Raw genomic sequence first — 22,200 nt, 5'->3', positions numbered from 1 at the left:
ATCTTATTTTGAAGGAGCTTTCGGCAATTGTGACGTCACGATCGGTCAGCCGAGACGGCCGTTCGTTTTCGCCTTCCGACAAACGTCAAAAAAACGCCGGGGGCGGAGCGAACAGATGACGGCCCAACCCAGAAACAGCTCGGGGATTTCCGGTCCATGACAAAATCGCATGTTCGGAATTGTTCGGGGGGGTGGCTTGATTTCGACATAAATCTCGGCTCTTTCCGGGTAAGCCGATGGTGACATCACCTCGGTGGAACGTAGTCGAAGTATGTTTGCTTGCCGCGGGTCGAACGGCCTCCTTGATTTGGGTCGGGTTTAAACACACGCCCCAAAGAGCACCGGGACGTAGCCGTCCTTCTTGGTCTCGAATGGGCCGGCCGAAGGAGAACACGACTGTGGGAGGCTGAGGCAAAGGGGGCGACGCGCGGGCTCATTTCACGGAGGACGAGGCGGAGATCGGTTTTGAAAGACGGACATGAAGATGATGATCATAACCATGACTAGAGAAAGAAGAAAGCTGCTGGAAATGTGCTATTTACTGCTTGTAATGACCGGAAGTGGACATAGTGGAGGTGAGGACGGAGCGGAAGTGGACTGCTGTCTTCTTGGCAGCTTCACACGCACGCACGCACACAAGCAAGGTCACCTGCGAGTTGAGGCTTTCTTGAAACTACCCGGGTTCTCAACTTCTCAACGTTCATGTTGGATTGATTTGATCCACCGTTGCGGCCAACTTTAGGGGAACACGTTTGCACTTGTGGATGCTCCCATTCAGCAGCAAACCACTGAAACTACCCTTGACAATGAGTTTGAGAATTGGGCATTGTTGACAGAGGCTGTTCACGCTGCAGCTCTGCTTACTTTTCACCAAAATGCTTGTTTTGTGTTCAAATTTGTGTCATAATTGCAGCATTTTTGTTCATTTTACTTGCATGAGCCTTGATTACAGACTGTCTCAAAGGGCTTCACATATAATACAAATATTGTCGACCTCGAGGAGGGTGAGGATGGGAAGATTCCCCTTCCTGTATCCCAAGGAGGCAACATTGAAGACAAAATGTAACATAACAATATGAAATCAAGTGGTGTCAAAGTCCAATTAATCAGATGAAGCGCCGTAAGAAGACGCCCTCGGTCGTCACGGCAGCGCCCGCGAGGAAGTGGTCCATCTCAAATCTCGTCTCTGCCACATGTCTCTCCCCCACCTTTTGCATTTTGTCTCCAAATGGCCTCGTTGGTCAATGCCCACTGCGGTTCTCAGTAAAGGTCTGGCCATCAGCTGACTGTAACATGCCTGCTCGTGCAGACAACTTGATCTTTAAGCAGCTTAGCTTAGCTAAACCTTAATGTGTGTGTTGCATAACCGTGTGCGGTGATTGTGCGTGTGCTGGCCAGGCTGCTGCTGAGATAAGACGCTCATTGTGTGTTTTGTTTGGGTCACCCAGACGCCCGGCAGACGCAGCATCTGTCCTCGTATCAGCTGACGGTGCCACGGGCAATAGGAGACAGGCCGAGGAGGGACGCTGACGGCTCGCCGCCCGATCAGGTGCGCGGATTTCACTCCCCGTGCGTGCGCGCGGATATGCGTGAGCTCCGAACTCTCCATCGGGCCGGCTGACGCATCACCAACTTGTGCGTGATCATTCTTTCACGTGGGAAGTTGTGATGAAGTAGCAGACGTCAGCGAGAAAGAAGCGGAGACAAAATGGGCTCCGTGTACGCGGCAACGGCGCCGTCTCATCATGCATGGGGTTGTTTTGCTGGCTCATGCGCGTCATCTTCTGTCGCAGGTGTCGTACGCCATCGACGTGTCCGGACGCAGCCGTGTCGTTCGTCTGGAGCGGAACCGGTGAGTTGGTTCGCCGGATTTAGATCATCCCATCAATTGTGCAAGGACTATATTCCAAAAACAAAGACAATTATTTTGGAAGAACAACTTTTGGAATCTTATGAGAATAATTATGACTTGTGATAATGATTTTTGAAGGGGTGAAAGATTTTTACTGGGTTTTTACGACCCGTTTTGGGTTTTCCTTTCCAACAATGTCAAAATATTTTTCCGGGCCTGATGAATGTCTGGCGCTTAAGCAAACAAACCATGTCAGATTTGCAGACAAGCATCCGTTTGTCTATGGATTTTTTTTTTTTTTTTTTTTTAGCATGAAGACTCACCTCTTTTCCAACGCTCTCCTGCTTTTGTCGGCGGCTGGCGCTTTTTATCGACGAGTCGATAAGAAGCAACAAGCGAGATTGTCGGCTCCAGCGAGCTGACCTCCAACTTGTCGTTTTGTTTGTTTCCATTCAAGGCAGCAAGCGAAGCCAGCCGGCCGCTTCCTTCGACTTGAGCGTCGTGTTATCGTGTGACCTCACTAATAAGCGGACGCTCTCCTTTTCAGGATGCTGCTGCCTCCCGACTTCAAAGTATTTACGTACGCGGACGACGGACAAGTCGTCACGACAGCGCCGGATGTCCGGGTACCGCGCACGCACCTCGAGCTCAAATGAAATGTTATGGCGCTTGTGGAAAGATTTCCTGAAGCTGGCTGCAGTGTGCTCATTTGCAAAATCCTCCATGTTGTCTTTGTTCCATGCGTGTCTGTGTGTGTGTGTAGGACCACTGCCACTATCAGGGCTTTGTTGAAGGCATGGAGGGATCGTCCGTTGCCATGAGTGTTTGTAACGGCCTCAGGTAGCCCACGCACGCACGCACAACTGGTCGCACTTTGTGTGCTGGTTTCTCTTTGCATTTTGTAAGCACCGTGCAGCACCTCATCTTCCAGGTGATATGTGTGTGTGTGCGTGCATCACGCGGCAGAGGCGTGCTACATCTAGATGACGACAGCTACGCCATTGAGCCTCTCGACTTGGCCCCCGAGCAGCACCTGCTGTACCGCCTGCGGGATGTGACATCACAGCCTCGTGGATGCGGGGTGCCGCATCACCAGCAGGCTCACAGCCACAGCGAAGACGCACGCTCACAACCCCCGCTGGAGATCCACCAGCACGCCAGGGTGACCGCACGCACGCAACTCAACAGATATTTGTCAGCTTCAATCACACAGGACAATCCATGCTAAATTGTTTAGCCGGTTTATGGCGTTTCCCATTGCAGCGTAGCATTAAGCTAGTAGACTATCCCAAGTCACTCAGCTTTAGGGTACACCTCCAAAATCACTACGTCAGATCTCTCGTACATCACATATGCTCTCAGAAAAACAAATATTCTCCTAGTTCTATACACACACAACCAATGCACGTGTGTGTGCTTTCCAGGTGAAGCGAGATATTCTCCATCGCACACACTACGTGGAACTCCTGCTGGTGGTGGACAATGACAGGGTGACGCGCACGCCTGCACGCACCTAACATTTCATGCCTTCACTTGACTGACATGGCGTGTGATTATCGCTGCCGTCAGTACAACGCCGTGAACAGGAACGAGAGCGCGGTGCGGGAGGACATGGTTCATTTGGCCAACATCGTCGATGGCGTGAGTACACACCGGCACACCGCCAGCGCACCACCCCGCAGACTGAATTGTTTTTGGTTTGCGTGCGCAGATCTACATGCAGCTGAATGTACGCGTGGTCCTGGTGGGCCTGGAGATCTGGACCAGGCAGAACCTGATCAGCACAGAGGGAGGCGCTGGCGAGGTCCTGAGTCGCTTCACCCAGTGGAGGGAGAAGGAACTGCTGCCCCGCCGCCGACACGACTCGGCGCAGCTGATCACGTGAGCGCAAACGCACGGGAATGCTGGGAACGACGCTGATGATAATGATGATGACGATGACGCAGGATGAAGAGTTTTGGGGAAACGGCGGGAATGGCGTTTATCGCCACCGTGTGTTCGCGAAGTCACGCTGGCGGAATTAACACGGTACGGATGTAAAAATGCAAACGTACGTGCGGGTGACGTGTACTAGCAACACACACATAAAGCACATTTGTAGGGAATAAGCTCGCTGACTGGTAACCCTGTGTGTGTGTACGTGTGCAGTTCCTGAACAACAACGTGTTTGCCTTGGCCTCCGTCGTGGCTCACGAGCTCGGCCACAACCTCGGCATGAACCACGACGACAGCCGGCCTTGCACATGCCCCACGCAAGCGTGCATCATGAACTCCGGCACTACGTAAGACGCACAGATCGACGTGGACCGGCTCAAGCGGCCTTGCCTGGCCTTACATTGCATTACGTTGCCACCTCAGAGGTTCCCGGAACTTCAGCACCTGCAGCGCCGACGACTTTGAGAAGATGCTGCTGCGCACGGGCGGCTCGTGTCTCCTCAACGTGCCGCGACCTGACGAGGCCTACAGCGCCCCCTACTGCGGGAACGGTCTACTTGACTTTGGGGAGGACTGCGACTGCGGATCGGCGCAGGTCTGAGCCTCGCCTTAGGCTGTGTCGGGCGCAGCCGCTCGTTCCACCAACAGAATCTCCCATTCATCTGTGCACGGGACAGGAGTGTGAGAGCGACCCCTGCTGCGAGTTTGAGACCTGCAGACTGAAGCCGGGAGCCGAGTGCGCTCACGGCGAGTGCTGCTCCAGCTGTCGGGTACGCTCAGCGCTGTCACTCAGCGCACGTTTGCACAAGCGCACCTCCAACTTATGCTCTGCGCGCGTGCGCAGTTCCGGCCTGGCGGGACCGTGTGCCGCGCCAGTGTGGACGAGTGTGACCTGCCTGAGTTCTGCAATGGCTCCTCCTCTCTCTGTCAGAATGACGCTTTTGTGCAGGTCAGTGTGCGTGCGCCCGTGCGGATGCGTCACTAATTCTGTCTGCTAATTGAGAAATTGTCGCAAAGTTGTGCGTATTTGGCAGTTGATTCCCAGGCCTGCGCACACGCCACCAAAGGTGGCGTTATGCAAACTTGCGTCAGTGCTGATGTCACTCTCTTGCAGAACGGTCATCCCTGTCGCAATCAAGAGGCGTACTGCTACGATGGCCGCTGTCAGCATGCCCAAGACCAGTGCAGGAGCATCTTTGGAGCCAGTGGGTGACTGGTGCCGACCTGCGCACGCGTGACAAAAGCCGTAGGCTGACAGACAGACATGTGTGTTCCTCAGAGGCCAAGATGGCGCCAGAGATCTGTTTCAAAGAGGTCAACAGCAAAGGTGATCGCTTTGGGAACTGTGGCTACCTAAACTACGGCTACAAAAAGTGCGAGAGCAGGTAAACGAGACCGCTGCGTCAGCAGAGGGCAGAGAGAGTTTCAAAGATGGGGATAAGATAGCTAAGTTAAGTCGACTTTATTTCTATAGCCCATACTCACTGAAACGTCTCAAAGGGCTTCACAGTTGACACTTAGACTCCACATCCCCTGGTCAGAGCCCCCAGGAGGGCAAGGAAACACTCACATAGCGCCGAACGGGGAAAATGAGAAATCTTGAGAAGGGAGCGCAGGAGGAAGTCAAAGCAAGAAAAGAGAAAACTGTGTGGGAGCCATGGGGAAAACACAAAGGGGACACCAGGAATCAAAGGTGAGAGAAACAGGATCGAGCAGAATCCCCAGGTGAAAACAGGAGGGAGAGAGCGGAAACAAGGATGAGAGCAAAGGGCAGAGGCGCTTTGCACCATCGCCGACGTGCCCCACCCACCGCCCACAGAAACGCCTTGTGCGGCAAGCTGCAGTGCGCCAACGTGCAGGGCGTCAAAGCCTTCGGCATGGAGCCCTCCATCATCAGCACGCCCATAGGGGGCGCCGTCTGCTCCGGGGTGGACTTCATGCTGGGCTCGGACGTGCCCGACCCCGCCATGGTCAATCAGGGCACCAAGTGCGGCCCGAACAAGGTGAGGGTCGCTCGCTTGGTCGCCTGCATGGTGGCCGCTGACACGCCGCGCTCTAACTTTGCTGCTTTCAGGTGTGCCTCAACTTTGAGTGTCGGAGCGTCGACGTTCTCAACTACGATTGCGACGCTGACAGCAAGTGTCACGGTCGCGGGGTGAGAACCAACCGTACAGTCTGCTTGCAAAAGTACTTCTTGGCTTGTTTCTGCGCAACTGCACGATGCTGCCCCCCGGTGGTCCGGAAGGAGCTGCAATAAATTATCTCCATCCTAAAGCGCCAACTGTCATGTCATACATTCAAACCATTTCCAAATGGCTGTGTGCTTATTAAAAAGTACACTCTTGGACAGTAATATTTCCTTTATTGAAGAGCAATTTGATGGATTTTTTTTTATGGGGGGGGATTTTCTTTCTCAGCTAGAGCGCTCGAAAAACAACCACAGATGCATCCAAAGTGAATGGACAATTTGAGATGCAAGCGTGGTAACGGATGCAATTTTTTGTAGCTCAAGGCACCAGTGGACTGCCCCCCCTCCTCCGACTCTGATTGGTCCCTCTGTGTCTTTGTGTCCTCCTTGGGGTCAGGTGTGCAACAACAACCGGAAGTGTCACTGTGAGTCCGGCTGGGCGCCGCCTTTCTGTGAGCTGGCAGGTTACGGGGGGAGCGAGGATAGCGGGCCCACCTGGAATGGTTAGTAGCCCCCACAGCCACCTTTGCCCCCTCCTGATGTTTATTATTTCGAGGCTTCCATTGTCGCTTGAGGAAAGGTTATTTTCCAATCTTACGATCACTGTGCATGTTGTCATCTTGTGTGTTTGTCCTCCGCAGACAAAGACAAGTCCCTGAGAGACGGCCTCCTCGTCTTCTTCTTCTTGATCGTGCCTCTGGCCGTGCTGGCCACCTTGGCCTTCCTGCGCCGGAAGTGGATACTGCAGCGCCTCGGCGTTACTCGCAGGGGGCGCTCTCAGGGTTACCGGTGAGTCAGCACCCACCTCTTCAACTCGGCACAAAAAAAACGCCGGTGGAAAAAATGCAACGACCCCGACACCCTGACAATGCCCTTTGCCCCTTTTGCGGCCAGGCCCGAAGGACTGGCGTCATCCAATTCCGCCGGAGGACCGCCTCCAAGGGCTCAGCCGCCTCCTGTTACCCGCGGCAACACCAACAACATCCTCAGAGATGCGGTGAGCACACGTAAAGAGCGTGCGTGCGTGCCACACAAAGATGTGAGAGTCTGTTTTTATAAATTGGGTTGGTGCAAAATTGGGTCCGCGTTACTCACCGGAACTGTTTGTGTTGTCTTTACCAAAAGTGTGTTACCTGCACCTTTTGTTAAAAATGTGCGTCTATGTTTTAAACATGTAAATCATGTCCTCCTCTTTTTGTCATCCAGCACGACAGCCAGCTTCTGCCGCCACACGAGGTAAAGCCGAAGCTCGTCAACATTGCCGCCGCGCTCATCGTGCGTTGTGTGCACACAAATGTGTGTAACTGTGTGTGTTCAGGTGGTGCCGACAAGCAAGTACGCCGTGAGGCCGCCGCCACCGCCTCTGTGAGTGTCAACACAAACGCACCCGTAGCGTGTGGCACATTAGCATAGCGGCTCGCCGCTCAAAAGTTGAAATCTCAGCTAGCTTCTGCCCTTTGTTTTTGATTAGCATAGCAGCTAGCCTCCGTGCATTGCTTTTTGTCGGAAAGCCCAAAGCTTAGCTTTGCACTTAGCGTCACCGCTGGCCTCTGTTTTCTGTTTGTGCGTCAGGAAGCCCAAACCGTCTGGGACGGCTCAGCCTCTGATGCCTCAAAGACCCGCCCCTCCGCCACCAGTATAAATGGCGTCCTCCGGGCTGAGCCTCGCCAAGTGACAGTCTGGAAGCAGGAATCCAGACCAAGAAACAACTTGTCAGAGTCATATGCGGCTGACGTAAGCGCCGGAACTACTCATACGCAGCCATAGGCATGCTGGATAACTAGCGCTCACTTGCTGGCGGCTTCAGGCAACCGAGCCTGAGTGCAGCATTCCTCCGATTGGCTGCTTTGAGGACTGCAAAACCGAAACCACTATGCCAAGAAGCGAGGACTGACGACTTTTTGTTTATTTCTATTGTTTACGGCCGCAGTCTCTAACCCGAACACTGCTAGCGGCGAGCGCAGGGAGACGGAAAAAAAAAATATTTCTTGATCATCAATTGGAAAGAAATTTTATTTGGGAAAAACACCTCTGTCAACTTTTTAAAAACCCTCATCTTATTCTCATAGTACAATACTAAGAAAAAGCCCACAAACGAGCAATTTGCTTTAATAAAATGAAGGCTGCAACGACGCATTTCTTCACTCATTGATGAATGTGATCCGTTTTTAGATTAATCAGATTTCCCCCAAGAATATCCAAAAACAGAACATTGTTTCTAATGCACAAACATAAACTAGAGGATTTGGTAACTGGCTGGGCCTGTTCGGTGAATGAAATTCTGAGGACTTGCTTAGTTTTCTGTGAAACAATGACTCCATTTTCTTCTGGGTTCGGTTCGCCTTGGCAGCAACTTAACAACTCGGTGTGTTTAATCATTCTATCATAGAAATATTGGACAATTAAGCTTGATCGACGCAAGTTGGGGCCGGCTGGTCTTCGGGAAGCACTGATGCCCTCTAGTGGCAATCACATGCACTGCCATTGGAATGTCGAGTGTCCCAAAGTCCCCTCTGGTTCGGTGCGGTTTCTTCCATGACGTCGCCGTGGAGAACTTCCACGAAACACACACACTCGTGCACACGAGGACAACAACTTCCTTTCCATACTCATGACATCACATCGCCAAGTTGTCCCAACCCCTTCAAATAGGTGTCCTGGTCTTTTATGGACATGTGCAGTGTGCGTTCAAGTTTTGTTTCAGCAGGGACCCTCCTCGACATTATCATCGTCAACTTTCTGCTGTGCCACTTTGCTGCCACTTATCAACCTGGATGCTGCGTTTTTATTTGATTGACTTTGAATCTGCTTTTTAAATCAAGGGACTGCCTGGGTGTGAATCAAATATTTGTATGTGTGGACATCGGTGTGTGAAAGCATAATAGTATTTTTATCCCCCACAGCTGATGATTTGAAAATAGTGTGTTCAGGGTAATTTCAGCTTATTAAAATTTGATCGCCATTTATCTGAGATGGAAATGTTCGACTTGATCGTGGTTGGATTTGTGATTTCAATCAGCAACGTTTCCTCTTTGATCCAGCTTAAACTTTCTGTCGCTATGGTCACTATACGTATAGTACTAATCTAACTAATCTTTCAATTCATATTTAAGAAAGATTGGAATATAATTAAAAAGTGACTAGTTGCGACTGTTGATGCAGAGTCCAACAATCAAATGCAAGACAATTTGGAGGAAAAACAAAAAGGGGGGGAAAATAACTTACTTCCTCAGATAACATACTTTCTCAGTACAGTTCAAAGTTTTCCCCTCATGTTACCCACACAGCGTCAATGCTGGAATCGAACTCGCTGACAACACCCGCACTGCGCTTCGTGACGTCATCAGCATAAAGTACTACAATATATTTTATTCATTTGATTGTATATGCGTGCTATGATACAGCATTACCCAGTTTTAATCGCTATTACATTACATTTGGATAACAAAAAGAAAACGTAGTCGGTACTGCGCTTGAGTGCGTCATGACGTCGTCACCACGCCACTTCCGCTTGGGCCTCACTTCCAGGCTTGCCGGGACTTCGGTCGAGCTGTCATTCACATTCCGGGAGCGTCGAAGGGCGTCCGGGTAGCCGGCAGACAAGCAAGGCTCTCCTCTTTCTTTCTCGGGGTAAGTAAGCCGGCTCACTGGCCACCGAGAGTACTTGACAGACCCGAGCCCGCTTGCAGGCTGCTTTTTACTAGGCAAATCTTTGTGGAATTTGAGTCCGACAAACCCCGAGTGACTCGTTAGCCGAACATGTTAGCCAGTTAGCAAGCGCGCTATCGACGAAGAAGCAACCTTGACACTGCACTAAAACGTGACTTTTAATGCTACCGGTGCTTGCAAATGAGTGTGTTTATGTGCGAACCTCGCGTCTTTTTGTGTACTGGCCGCAATCTTGCTGTACCGGCTCGCACAGTGTTGACCCCCGGCAACCACAAAAAAAAAAAAAAAAAAAAAACGAAGTCAAAGGTAGTAGCTAGCAAGCAAATTATATAAGCGGTTAGCTACCATGCTAGTCACGCGGCCGTCCAAGTGTTTGTAAGCGACACTGTGAACGTGTTATTCGTTTGCTTTGTGTCACCCTTGCTGCGTGTTGAACATTGTTTTCGCAAGAAGCCTTGCTCGGATTGACTATTTGGGGAAGGGACCCAATGTCGACGATGATCGACATGCGCCCCGCTCAGTTAAAATCGAGCCGAGTCTATTTTTAGGCGGGATTTCGACACGCCGGCCAATTGGGAGCGCAGAGATGGTTGGAGGGCGGGACTAGAGGAGGAACAAGGTCAAAAGCTTGTTCAGTCAGTTTCTCTTCGCCCGTTGGTCTATTCCAAAGTTAGCTGCTGAGTGGACGGAGTATTTCAAATCCAAACGACAAACCATTTTGACAATAAATTTGGTGTCATTTAGTTTGACTCATGACATGATATTTCACAATTTATTTATTTACCCAGGATCTGATTGGAGGAAGGCCCCAGTGGAAAGTTGCCGCCCACCTTGAGGACACCTGGTCTGTTTTTTGTTTTTTTACTGTCGGATCGAACGCCATCGTTGTCAACTTCACCGTCACTGCTGTTGCCGCCACGTGTGCGCCAGCTTCAGGAGGACTGCAGGAGCAATGCTTCGCTTAAGGACTTGCGCGGCGCGCTTGCGCCCGCTCGGCGCCTCTCAGGCGGCTAGGACCGCAGGCCCGCGGCGGCCCGCGGCAGGCGCTAAAACGTCTGCGCCCGTAAGGTGCTACGCGGCGCCCGTGGCTTCAGAGCCCTTCCTGAACGGGACCAGTTCCAACTATGTGGAGGAGATGTACTTTGCCTGGCTGGAGAACCCTAGGAGTGTTCACAAGGTGAGCAGCACCAACAAGTCACGGAAATAAGCCATCATAAAATCTTTGCGCAGCCAATGAGGTGAATTCACCTTTGAACATCCTCACCAGCGCAACGCTCGAGAGCTTAAGAAAAGGCTCACGCTCACTTGGCTGACGGCCGTCCAAGTGTTGGCGCTTGTCCGCCGTGCCTCTTTCACTAGTGGTGTGCTTTTGCAGCTGGTTTTGTTTTTCTCTGTGGCCGGATTCATTTTGACAAAGTTTGATGAGGACAGCCGAGGTGTATTTTTTATTTTTTTGGTTGGGCTCCGCAACAACAGGATGAGGAATCTCGGGGCGTGTTTGCGAATGTTGACGACAAGCAAAGTGAAAGCCGATGCTATCCGCTGGCTTATGTGGCGCGGCTCCACAGATGACTCATTTCATTCTTCCCTCAGTAGAAACGGGAAGTCTGAGTCGCGCTGAAGGAGGCTCCACCCTTTGGAAATGTTGCTCAGTGCGACTCTGGTCCAGTCTCGTTCTTCATTCTTTTGACCACTAGGTGCTAAGCATTAGCAGCTAACGGGCACGTGTTGTTTATTGGGCAATATTTGCCTCCGAAGAATGACCACTGTGTTCTCCATCCTCCAACTCCGCCTCTTTTTCTTTAGCTGTACAATATTGCAAAAACCTGCAATTTAGCCGTTGAATATCGCAAGATCTACCTATCTAATGAAAGATGGACATTTTTTCCATGCTGAAAAGTAGGAAGCTCAATGTATCCCTGGGTAATTCATTGGAATTAACCTTAAAAATGTTCAACTGTTGTATGGCGATGCATATTTATGTTGACATCCCACTAGTAAAATTAACATGAAAGCTTACGAGTCCATTAGAAAAGATAATGGCATGTTTTTGCAATGTGCATATTGCATGGCTCAATATCGCCATCTCGACTTTATTTTTTTTTGCTAGCTCCTCCTTTCTGGCACTTGAAGAACATTTTTTTTTGAGCGCCTTTTGTCTCCTTGTTCCCGTCTAGTCGTGGGATGTGTTTTTCCGCAACGCTAACGCCGGCGCCCCGCCTGGGGCCGCCTACCAGTCCCCTCTGGGCCTGTCGGTTGCCCCTCAGCTCTCCTCCCTGGTGGGAGCCCGGCCCAACGTGGAGAAGCTGGTGGAGGACCACCTAGCCGTGCAGTCCCTCATCCGTGCCTATCAGGTACTCCACTTTTATTTGTTCTCATTCATCCGGCTTTCCCTGATTTTTTTTCCATCCTATTCATAGTTTAACCCGTGATTGAATCAAATACTTGTTGAACTATGAATAAATATGTGGAGAATCTTTGATTTAAAATTTAGCCAATCGTGAATGAAAAACAATGAATACATGTCATTTTCATGATTATTAATAATCTACTTTTGTAATTAAACCCTAACTCATTTTCAAATTGGCTATGACACTGGCGCAATGACTGGGGACTGACCCCCGTGACCTCCCTCGGACGCGGGCGGTCTCTCCCGGGATGCGCCTCACGCACATGCGACGAAGTTCTCGAGTCAGAATCCCCGTTTCCGTGATTGGCAAGCCTTCAAATGGGATCGTTTGGGGAGGGGGCGCATTCGTCTCACGCCGTGGCTGGAAAACAGAGTGTTTGCCACAAAACCAGGGTTCCTTTGTCGCTATATTTGGCCTCTTTCGCGATCCATTCAGCGACTTTCTTAAATTAATAAAAATAGTGACGAGCCACAATTCCAGTCACCAGCAATTTAAAATCAAAATTGGTTTGGATTTTCCCTGATAAAGGCTGAAGTTATTCACCAAGCGGCCACCTCCCATTTACACTGAATTAGCACAGTGGTGATTGGCTGTGTGCTATGCTGGCTCCCTCTAGCGGTGTGTAAATGAATAATGTTTCCCTCTTTTGCCTTTTTTTTATCATTTTTTTTTTTTTTTACTTACAGATATATATAATATGTATGTATGTATGTGTTTGTAAGCGCACGTGTGTGTGTGTTGTACTATTTGAGCTTTATTATCATTCAACCTGTGGTGGCATTTTTCCATCAGATCATTTCTTTTGCTTGCGAGAGTAAGAATTTATGTACTATAACTGCAAGTCTATCAAGTAATAATGTGGGCTTGATTGCTAAAAAGGTCGATCTTTTTCCTTGTAATATTACATTTCTATGAATGTAGCCTCTGCTTTGTTTTCTAATTATTATTTTAATGTTGCTCATGATAGTGGTACTTGCAATTATACTTTTTGGGTCGTACTCGGTCGAAGAAGCACCTCTAAAGCAGATCTGTGAACATGGCGCTTGGCCACCCAAGCACCCGGACGTTAGGTACTTAGTCTGACAATTTTACATTCGCTAGATGGTTCCCAAGTACAAGGCAACCAAATGCAGAGCCAGCAAAGACCAATTTGGCTTAGCGTCTACAAGTGGAGCTGGTTGAGTCTTCGTTTAAATATGTCACAGCTCCAGCCGGCCAAGCTTCCAAATCCAAGTCCAATCAGCTGTGTCGAAAATAGACAAGGGGGAGGCGTTATGTACATTATGCCCGCTGTGATGTCACCACTGGGCAAAGTTCCAAATGGCTCGCTTTCGAGCATTTCAATGCCCTTTTCCACAAATCGGTGACCAAAATGAGTTGGAATAAAACCTTTAGAGGTTCCAGTGTAACTGTTGTGTGTGCACTTGGACGTGTGTGTGTGTGTGTGTGTCTGTGTGTAGGTGATGGGTCATCACAATGCCCATTTGGACCCACTGGGCATCAGCTGTGTGAATTTTGATGACGCTCCCGTCAATAGTGGCTTCCAGGATGTCGGTGAGCAAAAGACGAAAGCGCTTGGTGCTCGTGTTAATGTGGCTTTTCCGTCCCACCCACCCTCCCACCTACCCATCCTCCTCTTCCTCTTGCTTCTCTTCCTCGTCTTGGTTGTTTGTGCTTGTTTTGCTGCCGTGTTCTCTCCTGCACAACTTCCTGTTTGCTTTCCCCTCTCGTCCTTGTGCTCATCAACGCGTTTCCTTACTTGGCTTCACTGTCCTCCGTCCTGGTCCTTCTCCTCCTCTTCCTCCTGTCCCGGGTGGGCTCTGTCCTCGTTCCCCTGTAGATTCGCGGTCACCAGGTGGCCCAGTTGGACCCGCTCGGCATCATGGACGCTGATCTGGACGCGTGCGTGCCCACTGACATTATCACGTCCTCCGACAAGCTGGGTGAGGAACCGGAACGGCTCCGCAGACTGCCACTGCTCTGCCTCGCTTGGCGGCCCCAACACCTCTCCAGTGCTCAACCCCTTCCCCCTCCCAATTTCACCCTTTCCCCGCTCAGCCGCTTCCAAAACCTTCTTGATCTTCAGTACCTCTCGTCTCCTTACCATGGTTGTAAACTTAGAAAGAAGCAAGGTCCGGAATGTTTGGAGCCAGCAGGTGTCTTGTGAGAGTCTCAAAGTCCACAGTGTGCTTTTTTAGAGGAGCCAAAAGTCTTGCTGCTGCTCGCCACCAAAGGTTTTAGCAATGTCACCGTTTGGCCTCCGTTCCAGCTGTGCGGCAGCGAGGAAAACCGCTGTCTTGCTGCTGAACATGTTGGCTGTGGTTGATGACAAACAAGATGATTGGTGAAGTGGCTTCTAAGTCAGGGCTTCTTCCCAAAAGTTTGGGGCCCCTCATAATGCGTAGCATTGTGGAACAACAATCCAAAGGTTGGGTCGCCAGCAAGCGAGCGAGTGGGAACCGGTCACATCACATGAAGGCGGTTCACCAGACATCTTCCATGGGAATGACCAAAAGCTCCGCAGGGTCTGGCTATTTGCTGCTGGCTGTTGTCTCCTCAAGGACCTGGGTTTGAGAACTGCCTTTTGAAGTCCGTTTCCGTCATGCCGCAGTGTGTTGCCTCGCGTGACTAACCACTAATTAGCTTTAGCCTCGCTTAGCTGTCCTGCTGAGGGTGAACGGGAGTTACCCCCTCGCTGACTCAGGCATGGTGCCCGTCCCGGGAGGCGACATCACCGGCATCCGGCACCCTTTGTGAGCTGCTGAGCTAGCTGCTGCTACTTTGGTAGCTGTCGGTTGCGGTGTGGAAGCAGATTGTAGGTGACTAACCTTTCCGGATCTTTCCTCCCTGTGCTCTGCCCCGCCCAGACGCAGTCAAGGATCGGCTGAAACTCCTCACGGTCGGAGGTACGAAAAGCAGCGCTGGTGTAGTGTAGCGTTGCTAGCTTGTGTGCGCACCGCGCACAGTTGTTTGCCGTTTTCTCTATAGCAGCTGAAAGTCATTCTTGCAGTACACACACACACACACACACACACACACACACACCCCAACCACTTCATTAGGTACTGCACACGTCGAATTGGGTCCAACGGTGTTCAAGTGGTTCCCATCTTGCTGTGTTGTGTGTTCTGCCGTGCGTGTAATTGGCCTGGTTAGCTTCTAGCCGCTACTGCTGAGTGTGTGTTGCGTGTTGAACTGAGATTGAAGGTGAGACGGCGGTCAGGCGCAAGCAGAAGGTGTTTGGAACATGTCCGATGCTAGCGGGAGTCGATGGCGATCCGCAGTTTCCATGAGGTGAGCCCAACGGAGGCTGCGCCGCGCATGTGGAACCTCTGTGGTTTTTGGGAGGAAGGCTCTGAACCGTTCCGGCTTCCCAGTTGGTTGACAGGCCCCAGCTTGTCCGGGCCGTCAAGAGGGAGAGCATCCAAAGCCTTCCCTCCATCCAGTTGCCCGACGGCCACGCACAACTAAATAATTGTTTCCCCAATGACATTTTTTTTCCTCACCCATATGTCTTCCGCGGCACACAGATCGCTCTTCACCATCACCTGGATAAATATCAGTAGCCCGACTGCCGTCAACTCGATACCGCTGGCTAGTACTAAACTCCACCCAACGACAATTGGCGAGCCACCACCTGGCCTCCAAAAACCATCACTTAGCTCACCGCCACATAGCGGCGCCGTCAACAGCGCGACGACCTCCTCATCCTCGTCATATTTGACGTTGTGCCCCTTTCCGCTGGCGCTTTGGCTCCCTCCCTCCCGCTCTGCGAGTGATTGGACGTGTGCATCAGAAAAGCACATAGCTTAAGCATGGCGCCGACTGGACCGTCTTTTGATTACACTGGACTTCTGATGTCGTTTTCACTTACTTGGCATGAAATGGCGCCTTAAGAATATATCGCTGAGCTGCTTCCCGTGGCCTCAACTCATCCAAAGTGGCGCTTCTGCGGCTTAACCTCCTGCTCCCCTCACTTCCTGGACAACTGTCACTCAAGCGCCACCTTAGCTGCGGCTGATGCGCCGCCGGACAGCCTGCGTTGACGTGCCAGCCCAAGTGCCAGGTGAACTCGTGTCCTCTCTCTGGAATGGGATGGAACAGCCGCTACCTTGGGTGCTTACCTTACTGCCGCCTGACACTTAATTGTCACCGAAGCTACCCAAGTGTCACCTGTCTTTCAGCCCCCTCCCCCCCTCCTCCGTCCATGCTGGTCTTTTCTGTCCTGTTGCGTGGCTTTGGAGACCTCAGCCGTCGGTACAAGCGCGTCGTGTCCGACCGCGTCGTGTCCGACCGCGGTGGTGTGGCATTTGCATGCAGGACGTCGCGTCCTCCCTCCCCGGGATGTGATGATGATGTCATCTTCAGCGCGCCGATGATGATTGAAGGAAGCGAGGGCGCCGGACGATAAATTAATGTCGATGAACTTGGAGCGGCGACCGTTCTGCCCACGCTGTCCGTGCTGTCTTCGCCTTCAGCCATCAGTGGCGCTTCTGTTGACCTCTTTGGCACGCTCTTCACCTGCCACTCTGTCTCCTGCTGCGTAGGCTTCTACGGCCTGGATGAATCAGATCTGGAGAAGGTCTTCAGGCTTCCCACCACCACCTTCATTGGAGGATCCGAGAGCGCTCTGCCCTTGAAGGAGATCATCCGACGACTGGAGGTACGTACGCAAAGTGTCGCAGGCGTTTTTACACGTCATTTGCCGATGGGTGTTTGAGTCGAAGCCTGGTCGCGGCTCTTTCGAAAGCCCTTTTTGACGCGCAGCGCGTCAACCTTCCCAGATGGCGTACTGTCAGCACATTGGTGTGGAGTTCATGTTCATCAACGACCTGGAGCAGTGTCAGTGGATCCGGCAAAAGTTTGAGACACCGGGCGTCATGCAGTTCAGCCTGGAGGAGAAAAGAACTCTGCTGGCCCGTATGGTGCGGTCCACCAGGTAGCGCCCAAAGGGTATAAAAAACGCCGCGAGCGAGAACGCACGTCGACTGGTCGTGCGTGTGCGGCGCAGGTTCGAGGAGTTCCTGCAGAAGAAGTGGTCGGCCGAGAAGCGCTTCGGCCTGGAGGGATGCGAGTCTCTCATCCCGGCTCTCAAGACCATCATTGACATGTCGTCTGGGAGCGGGGTGGAGTACGTCATCATGGGCATGCCTCATAGGTAACCAACGCACTGAAGAGAGAGAGAGAGAGAATGCCTTTGGTGCAATGTTGGATTTTGGGATCGTTCGTCTCAATCGATCTGGCACGCCCTGAAATGATATTTTTGTCGTCTTCCGTCGGCCAGGGGCCGTCTTAACGTTTTGGCCAACGTGATCCGTAAAGAACTGGAGCAGATCTTCTGTCAGTTTGACTCTAAGCTGGAAGCGGCAGACGAGGTAACGAGGTCTTGGCTTCTGTCCGGCGCCCGCTGCAGTTGCGCCCGCCTCCTGAGGGTTTCTGTCCTCAGGGTTCCGGGGACGTCAAATACCACCTGGGAATGTACCACCGCAGGATCAACCGCGTGACCGACCGCAACATCACCTTGTCCCTGGTGGCCAACCCCTCGCATCTGGAGGCGGCCGACCCGGTGGTGCAGGGGAAGACCAAGGCCGAGCAGTTTTATTGCGGGGATGACGACGGCAACCGGGTGAGTTGCGCCGGACCGTCCGGACCACCACCTGGATCCTGACGCTGGGCGCCCTGCATTCAGGTGATGTCCATCCTCATCCACGGAGACGCCGCCTTCGCCGGTCAGGGCATCGTGTACGAGACCTTCCATCTGTCTGACCTGCCGTCCTACACCACGCACGGCACCGTGCATGTGGTGGTCAACAACCAGGTAAGGCCCACCACCGGACGAACTGGCACTTGGTGTGGAGAAACAAAATGAAGCCTAAATAAATATATACATGCTGTATCTTAACCCTTGACCCCTTCTGGATTGCTATGAATTTTGGAGGAGAGAATTTGTCAGGGTAAAATTCCTTCTTTTTTTTCTCCCTGACAAGTTCCAGGCCAATACTTTGTCCTCAAATGTTTGTTAACGTTTCAGTAGAGCGAAAACTCGGCAAACGTTGGCCGTTTTGGCAGGGGGCAGGAATGTTGGAACAATATTGCTTATGGATCAAATCTAAAATATAGTGATGGGAAAATTAAGCTTCGGGTTTGCTCCATGAACCACTCGCTGTATTGTTTGGACTCCTCTCGATAGCCCAGAGATTGGGCTGAAAGCACAATGGCCTGCCAATTTTGAAACCTCATACCAACAGCGCCCTCTAGAGGATTAAAACTATAACAACTGTTTCTTGACTCAAATTTGAAGCTTCATTTTTCCCCGTCACTCGAAAAAGAAAAAAAAAAGTTTTAAGAGCCGATATCGAGCCATAGAGTCAGGAAGAGGACGTTTTCATTTTCACAAAGTGACTTGCAAATCAACCCTTGCCTAGATCGGCTTCACCACGGACCCGCGCATGGCTCGCTCGTCACCGTACCCGACGGACGTGGCGCGCGTGGTCAACGCTCCCATCTTTCACGTCAACGCCGACGACCCGGAGGCGGTCATCTACGTGTGCAAGGTGGCGGCAGAGTGGCGGGCTACCTTCCACAAGGACGTGGTGGTGGACCTAGTGTGCTACCGGCGCATGGGCCACAACGAGATGGACGAGCCCATGTTCACGCAGCCGCTCATGTACAAGCAAATCAAGAAGCAGAAACCCGTCCTGCTCAAGTACGCTGAGAAGCTCATCGCAGACGGAAGCGTGAGCCGACAGGAGTACGAGGTACTGCCCGCCGCATGGGATGGAAGGAGCCGTTTGCAGTTTGGCTGCCGCTCCTGTTGTCCTATTCTCACAGCCGAAGCCTGTCAAGTCATTGCTGACCTGTGCGTAGGAGGAGATCGCCAAGTACGACAAGATCTGCGAGGAGGCCCACGCTCGCTCCAAGGATGAGAAGATCCTACACATCAAGCACTGGCTGGACTCACCGTGGCCCGGTACGTGGCAGGGAGCGCTCTGATGTCGTCTGAGGCCATGTCAATAGCCGCTTGTGCGTTTGCTTGCAGGTTTCTTCACGCTCGATGGCCAGCCCAAGTCCATGAGCTGCCCCTCCACCGGATTGACCGAGGAGAACCTCAACCACATCGGACAAGTTGCCTCTTCTGTACCCGTGGAGGACTTCACCATCCATGGAGGTCGCGTCTCAACCGCACGGCCGCACTTTCCCCTCAGCTTTGGTTGACAGCTCACAGGAGCGTTAACTCGACGGAGTATCCGTCCATGGCTAACGTCTCCCTAAGCTCTCCGTCTGTAACCGTCTGCCCATCTCATCTAACCGGCGTGACGTGCGCTGTGCAGGTCTGAGCCGCATCCTGAAGGGTCGTGCGGCGATGGTCAGTCAGCGAACGGTGGACTGGGCCCTGGGGGAGTACATGGCCTTCGGCTCTCTGCTAAAGGAAGGCATCCACGTGCGCCTTTCGGGCCAGGACGTGGAGCGGGGCACCTTCAGGTGGGTCGCCGGTCGTGTCCACATCCAGGTGCTTGAGCTGCTGTCCGCACGCTGCTACCGCACGCTCCCAAGTTGAACTTTGCCTTCGCACCCCTGGTGCTTTTGACCAACACTGCGCATCTTATGAATTTTTCCCAATTCGTGTCCACTCTTGAGCATGTGTGTACCTGCGTTTTTGCAGCCACCGTCATCACGTCCTCCATGATCAGAACGTGGACAAAAGAACCTGCATCCCCATGAACCACCTGGCTCCAGACCAGGCGCCCTACACCGTCTGCAACAGCTCCCTGTCAGAGTACGGTGTCCTGGGTGAGTCCCTGTTTGCCCGCCACGGCCCCGCCTCCCCCCCACCTCCGAGTGACTCAAGCTTGCTGGTATTCAGGCTTCGAGCTGGGATTCGCCATGGCCAGCCCCAACGCACTGATTCTGTGGGAGGCGCAGTTTGGCGACTTCCACAACACGGCGCAGTGCATCATCGACCAGTTCATTTGCCCCGGCCAGGCCAAGTGGGTCCGGCAGAACGGCATCGTGCTGCTGCTGCCGCACGGCATGGAGGGCATGGTGAGTGCAGCGCCTTGTGTGTGCGTGTGTTTGCGCGTGCGTGAGAGAGAATGATGGCTGAGCGGCTTGAACCTGGTGATGTTCTCTTTGTCTCTCTCGTGACGTCCTACTTCAGGGTCCCGAACATTCTTCGGCTCGCCCGGAGAGGTTCCTCCAGATGTGCAACGACGACCCCGACATCATGCCCGTAAGAGATCGTGATGGCGCCTCGGCTCGCCTGCGTGTGTGTCCTCTTGTTGTCCAACGGTGCGCTCCGCTCCCCAGACGCTGAGCGACGACTTTGCCGTGCGTCAGTTGTATGACTGCAATTGGATTGTGGTCAACTGCTCCAATCCGGCCAATTATTTCCACGTCATCCGCCGGCAGATCCTGCTGCCCTTCAGGAAGCCGGTAAGACGCAAGCGCGTGTGTGACTCGGTGAGGTTGGCCGCCAACTTGACATCTCTTCTTTGCGTCCTTAGCTGATTGTGTTCACTCCCAAGTCGTTGCTGCGCCACCCAGAAGCCAGGTCCAGTTTTGACGAGATGCTGCCAGGTTTGCTCTCGCACGCACACACACACACACACACACACACACACACACACACACATGCACGCTTGTATAACATTCGTCATTTGCACCGGAAGGAAGTGAGTTCAAGAGGTTGATCCCTGAGGAGGGCGTGGCAGCCCAGCGTCCTGAGGAGGTCAAGAGGTTAATCTTCTGCACGGGCAAAGTTTACTACGAGCTCACCAAGGAGAGGAAGAACCGCGACATGGAAGCCACGGTCGCCATAGCGCGCATCGAGCAGGTAATTGGGAGAGCAATCGTCCGGCTGGACCGGATGGCTTTTGGAAGGCAGCTTCTCGCTGCACCTTTTTCAGGCTACAAGCCGGAACGCCTGGACAAAGTCACGTGACGCTTTAGTGGCGTTTAGCAGTTGAATCATCTCGTGTTGGTGTTGAAAGTGGACTCGCCGTTGCTGACCTTTTCTGTGCCGTACGTCCAGTTGTCTCCGTTCCCGTTCGACCAAGTGGAGGCGGAGTCGAAGCGCTTTGCCAACGCCGACCTGGTGTGGTGCCAGGAGGAGCACAAGAACCAAGGCTACTACGACTACGTCAAACCTCGCATCAGGACCACCATCCAGAGGGCCAAGCCCGTCTGGTCAGTGCAGCCCGCCCAACCCCTTTATCTTGTTTGTTTGCCTAACCCCCCCTCCCCCCTCTGTCTGTTAGGTACGCCGGTCGCGACCCTGCTGCTGCGCCAGCTACGGGTAACAAGAACACTCACCTTCTGGAGCTACGCCGTTTGTTGGACAGCGCCTTTGGTCTGGACGCCTTTCAGGACCAGCAGTAGACTTCATGTGTTCCCACAGCGGATGGAATGGACCCTAACACCTGACCCCCGCATTACCACACACACCCACACACACCCAAAGAGCAAAACTCCAAACTGTTGATTTTCTTTTATTTTCTCTGACTTTGCCAATCAGAAGTCACTTTCAGCGTATGGACGGGTATTCCCAGCAGTGAACCCCCCCCCCCCCCCTCTAGGCTTTTCTGAACAAGTTGTTAGGCTTTTTTTGTGGTCGCCCCGAAACAAAAATACGTTTGGTTTGATCAAAAATGGCAAAGAAACCAACCGGCGACTTTTGCTTTCTTTTCCACATTGTTAGCTGCGCAGCTGTTTGGCCTTCAGCTTGGCAATGCTGGAGATTGTTTTTGCGGCGAGCGGCGGTGCCAAAGGAGAGTTGAGCTTTGACGTGAACGACAAGAAAAGATCATGTATTTATTTTCCTAGAGGGGAGCCGCCAAGTTCTCTTCATCGCTTCTCTTCATTTAATAAAGATTTCTTTATGTACTCCACAGGGCATCTTTACACTTTTGTGTAAAACGACGTTGGTTCCAGCTGCACAGCATATCGAGAAAACCAAAGTAGAGCAGCCGGTCCCTGTCAGGGCCTTGTAGGGCTGGGCCTACTATCCAAGTCTTTCATAAACCTCGATATTGATAATTATGAGGGCTTTTTTTTATATATATATCAATTCAAGAAACAAAAATCCCATTTTGAAAAGCTACTTTCCAAAGACTACACCAAAGGTTCCAATCTGTGCACATGCTTGT

General features: G+C 52.1%; 2 protein-coding genes across 4 annotated transcripts; both read left to right on the top strand.

Annotated features, from left to right (window-relative positions):
- Positions 1-88: 88 nt before the first annotated feature.
- LOC125993725 (disintegrin and metalloproteinase domain-containing protein 9) lies at positions 89-8,107 on the top strand. Its single transcript, XM_049762571.2, has 24 exons — positions 89-575; positions 1,449-1,549; positions 1,794-1,852; positions 2,400-2,478; positions 2,616-2,692; positions 2,819-3,014; positions 3,277-3,342; positions 3,422-3,493; positions 3,564-3,733; positions 3,799-3,880; positions 4,001-4,134; positions 4,211-4,382; positions 4,465-4,557; positions 4,632-4,736; positions 4,902-4,992; positions 5,067-5,172; positions 5,607-5,790; positions 5,862-5,942; positions 6,373-6,478; positions 6,617-6,764; positions 6,870-6,972; positions 7,182-7,211; positions 7,294-7,340; positions 7,548-8,107. Exons 1-24 carry the CDS (start codon positions 479-481, stop codon positions 7,615-7,617), a joined length of 2,469 nt encoding a protein of 822 aa, XP_049618528.1. The 5' UTR covers positions 89-478; the 3' UTR covers positions 7,618-8,107.
- Positions 8,108-9,452: 1,345 nt separating this feature from the next.
- Positions 9,453-21,942, top strand: LOC125993722 (2-oxoglutarate dehydrogenase complex component E1). 3 transcript variants are annotated; one of them, XM_049762561.1, is made up of 23 exons: positions 9,453-9,605; positions 10,433-10,821; positions 11,822-11,998; positions 13,896-13,998; positions 14,923-14,961; positions 16,603-16,718; positions 16,840-16,994; positions 17,067-17,213; positions 17,340-17,430; positions 17,502-17,681; positions 17,745-17,873; positions 18,481-18,813; positions 18,923-19,025; positions 19,095-19,223; positions 19,387-19,537; positions 19,719-19,846; positions 19,920-20,098; positions 20,214-20,285; positions 20,363-20,488; positions 20,560-20,632; positions 20,725-20,888; positions 21,087-21,241; positions 21,313-21,942. In XM_049762561.1, exons 2-23 carry the CDS (start codon positions 10,597-10,599, stop codon positions 21,431-21,433), a joined length of 3,096 nt encoding a protein of 1,031 aa, XP_049618518.1. In that variant the 5' UTR covers positions 9,453-9,605; positions 10,433-10,596; the 3' UTR covers positions 21,434-21,942. The 3 variants fall into 3 exon arrangements, with proteins under 3 accessions (XP_049618518.1, XP_049618519.1, XP_049618520.1); XM_049762562.1 differs by lacking the exon at positions 14,923-14,961; XM_049762563.1 differs by lacking the exons at positions 13,896-13,998; positions 14,923-14,961 and adding an exon at positions 13,516-13,609.
- The last annotated feature ends 258 nt before the right edge of the window (positions 21,943-22,200 follow it).

The sequence above is a fragment of the Syngnathus scovelli genome, chromosome 3 (genome assembly GCF_024217435.2).
Source record: "Syngnathus scovelli strain Florida chromosome 3, RoL_Ssco_1.2, whole genome shotgun sequence".
In the NCBI taxonomy this organism is placed as follows: domain Eukaryota; kingdom Metazoa; phylum Chordata; class Actinopteri; order Syngnathiformes; family Syngnathidae; genus Syngnathus; species Syngnathus scovelli.
Note: the sequence above shows the minus strand (reverse complement) of the source record. Positions and strands in the feature narration are given on the sequence as shown.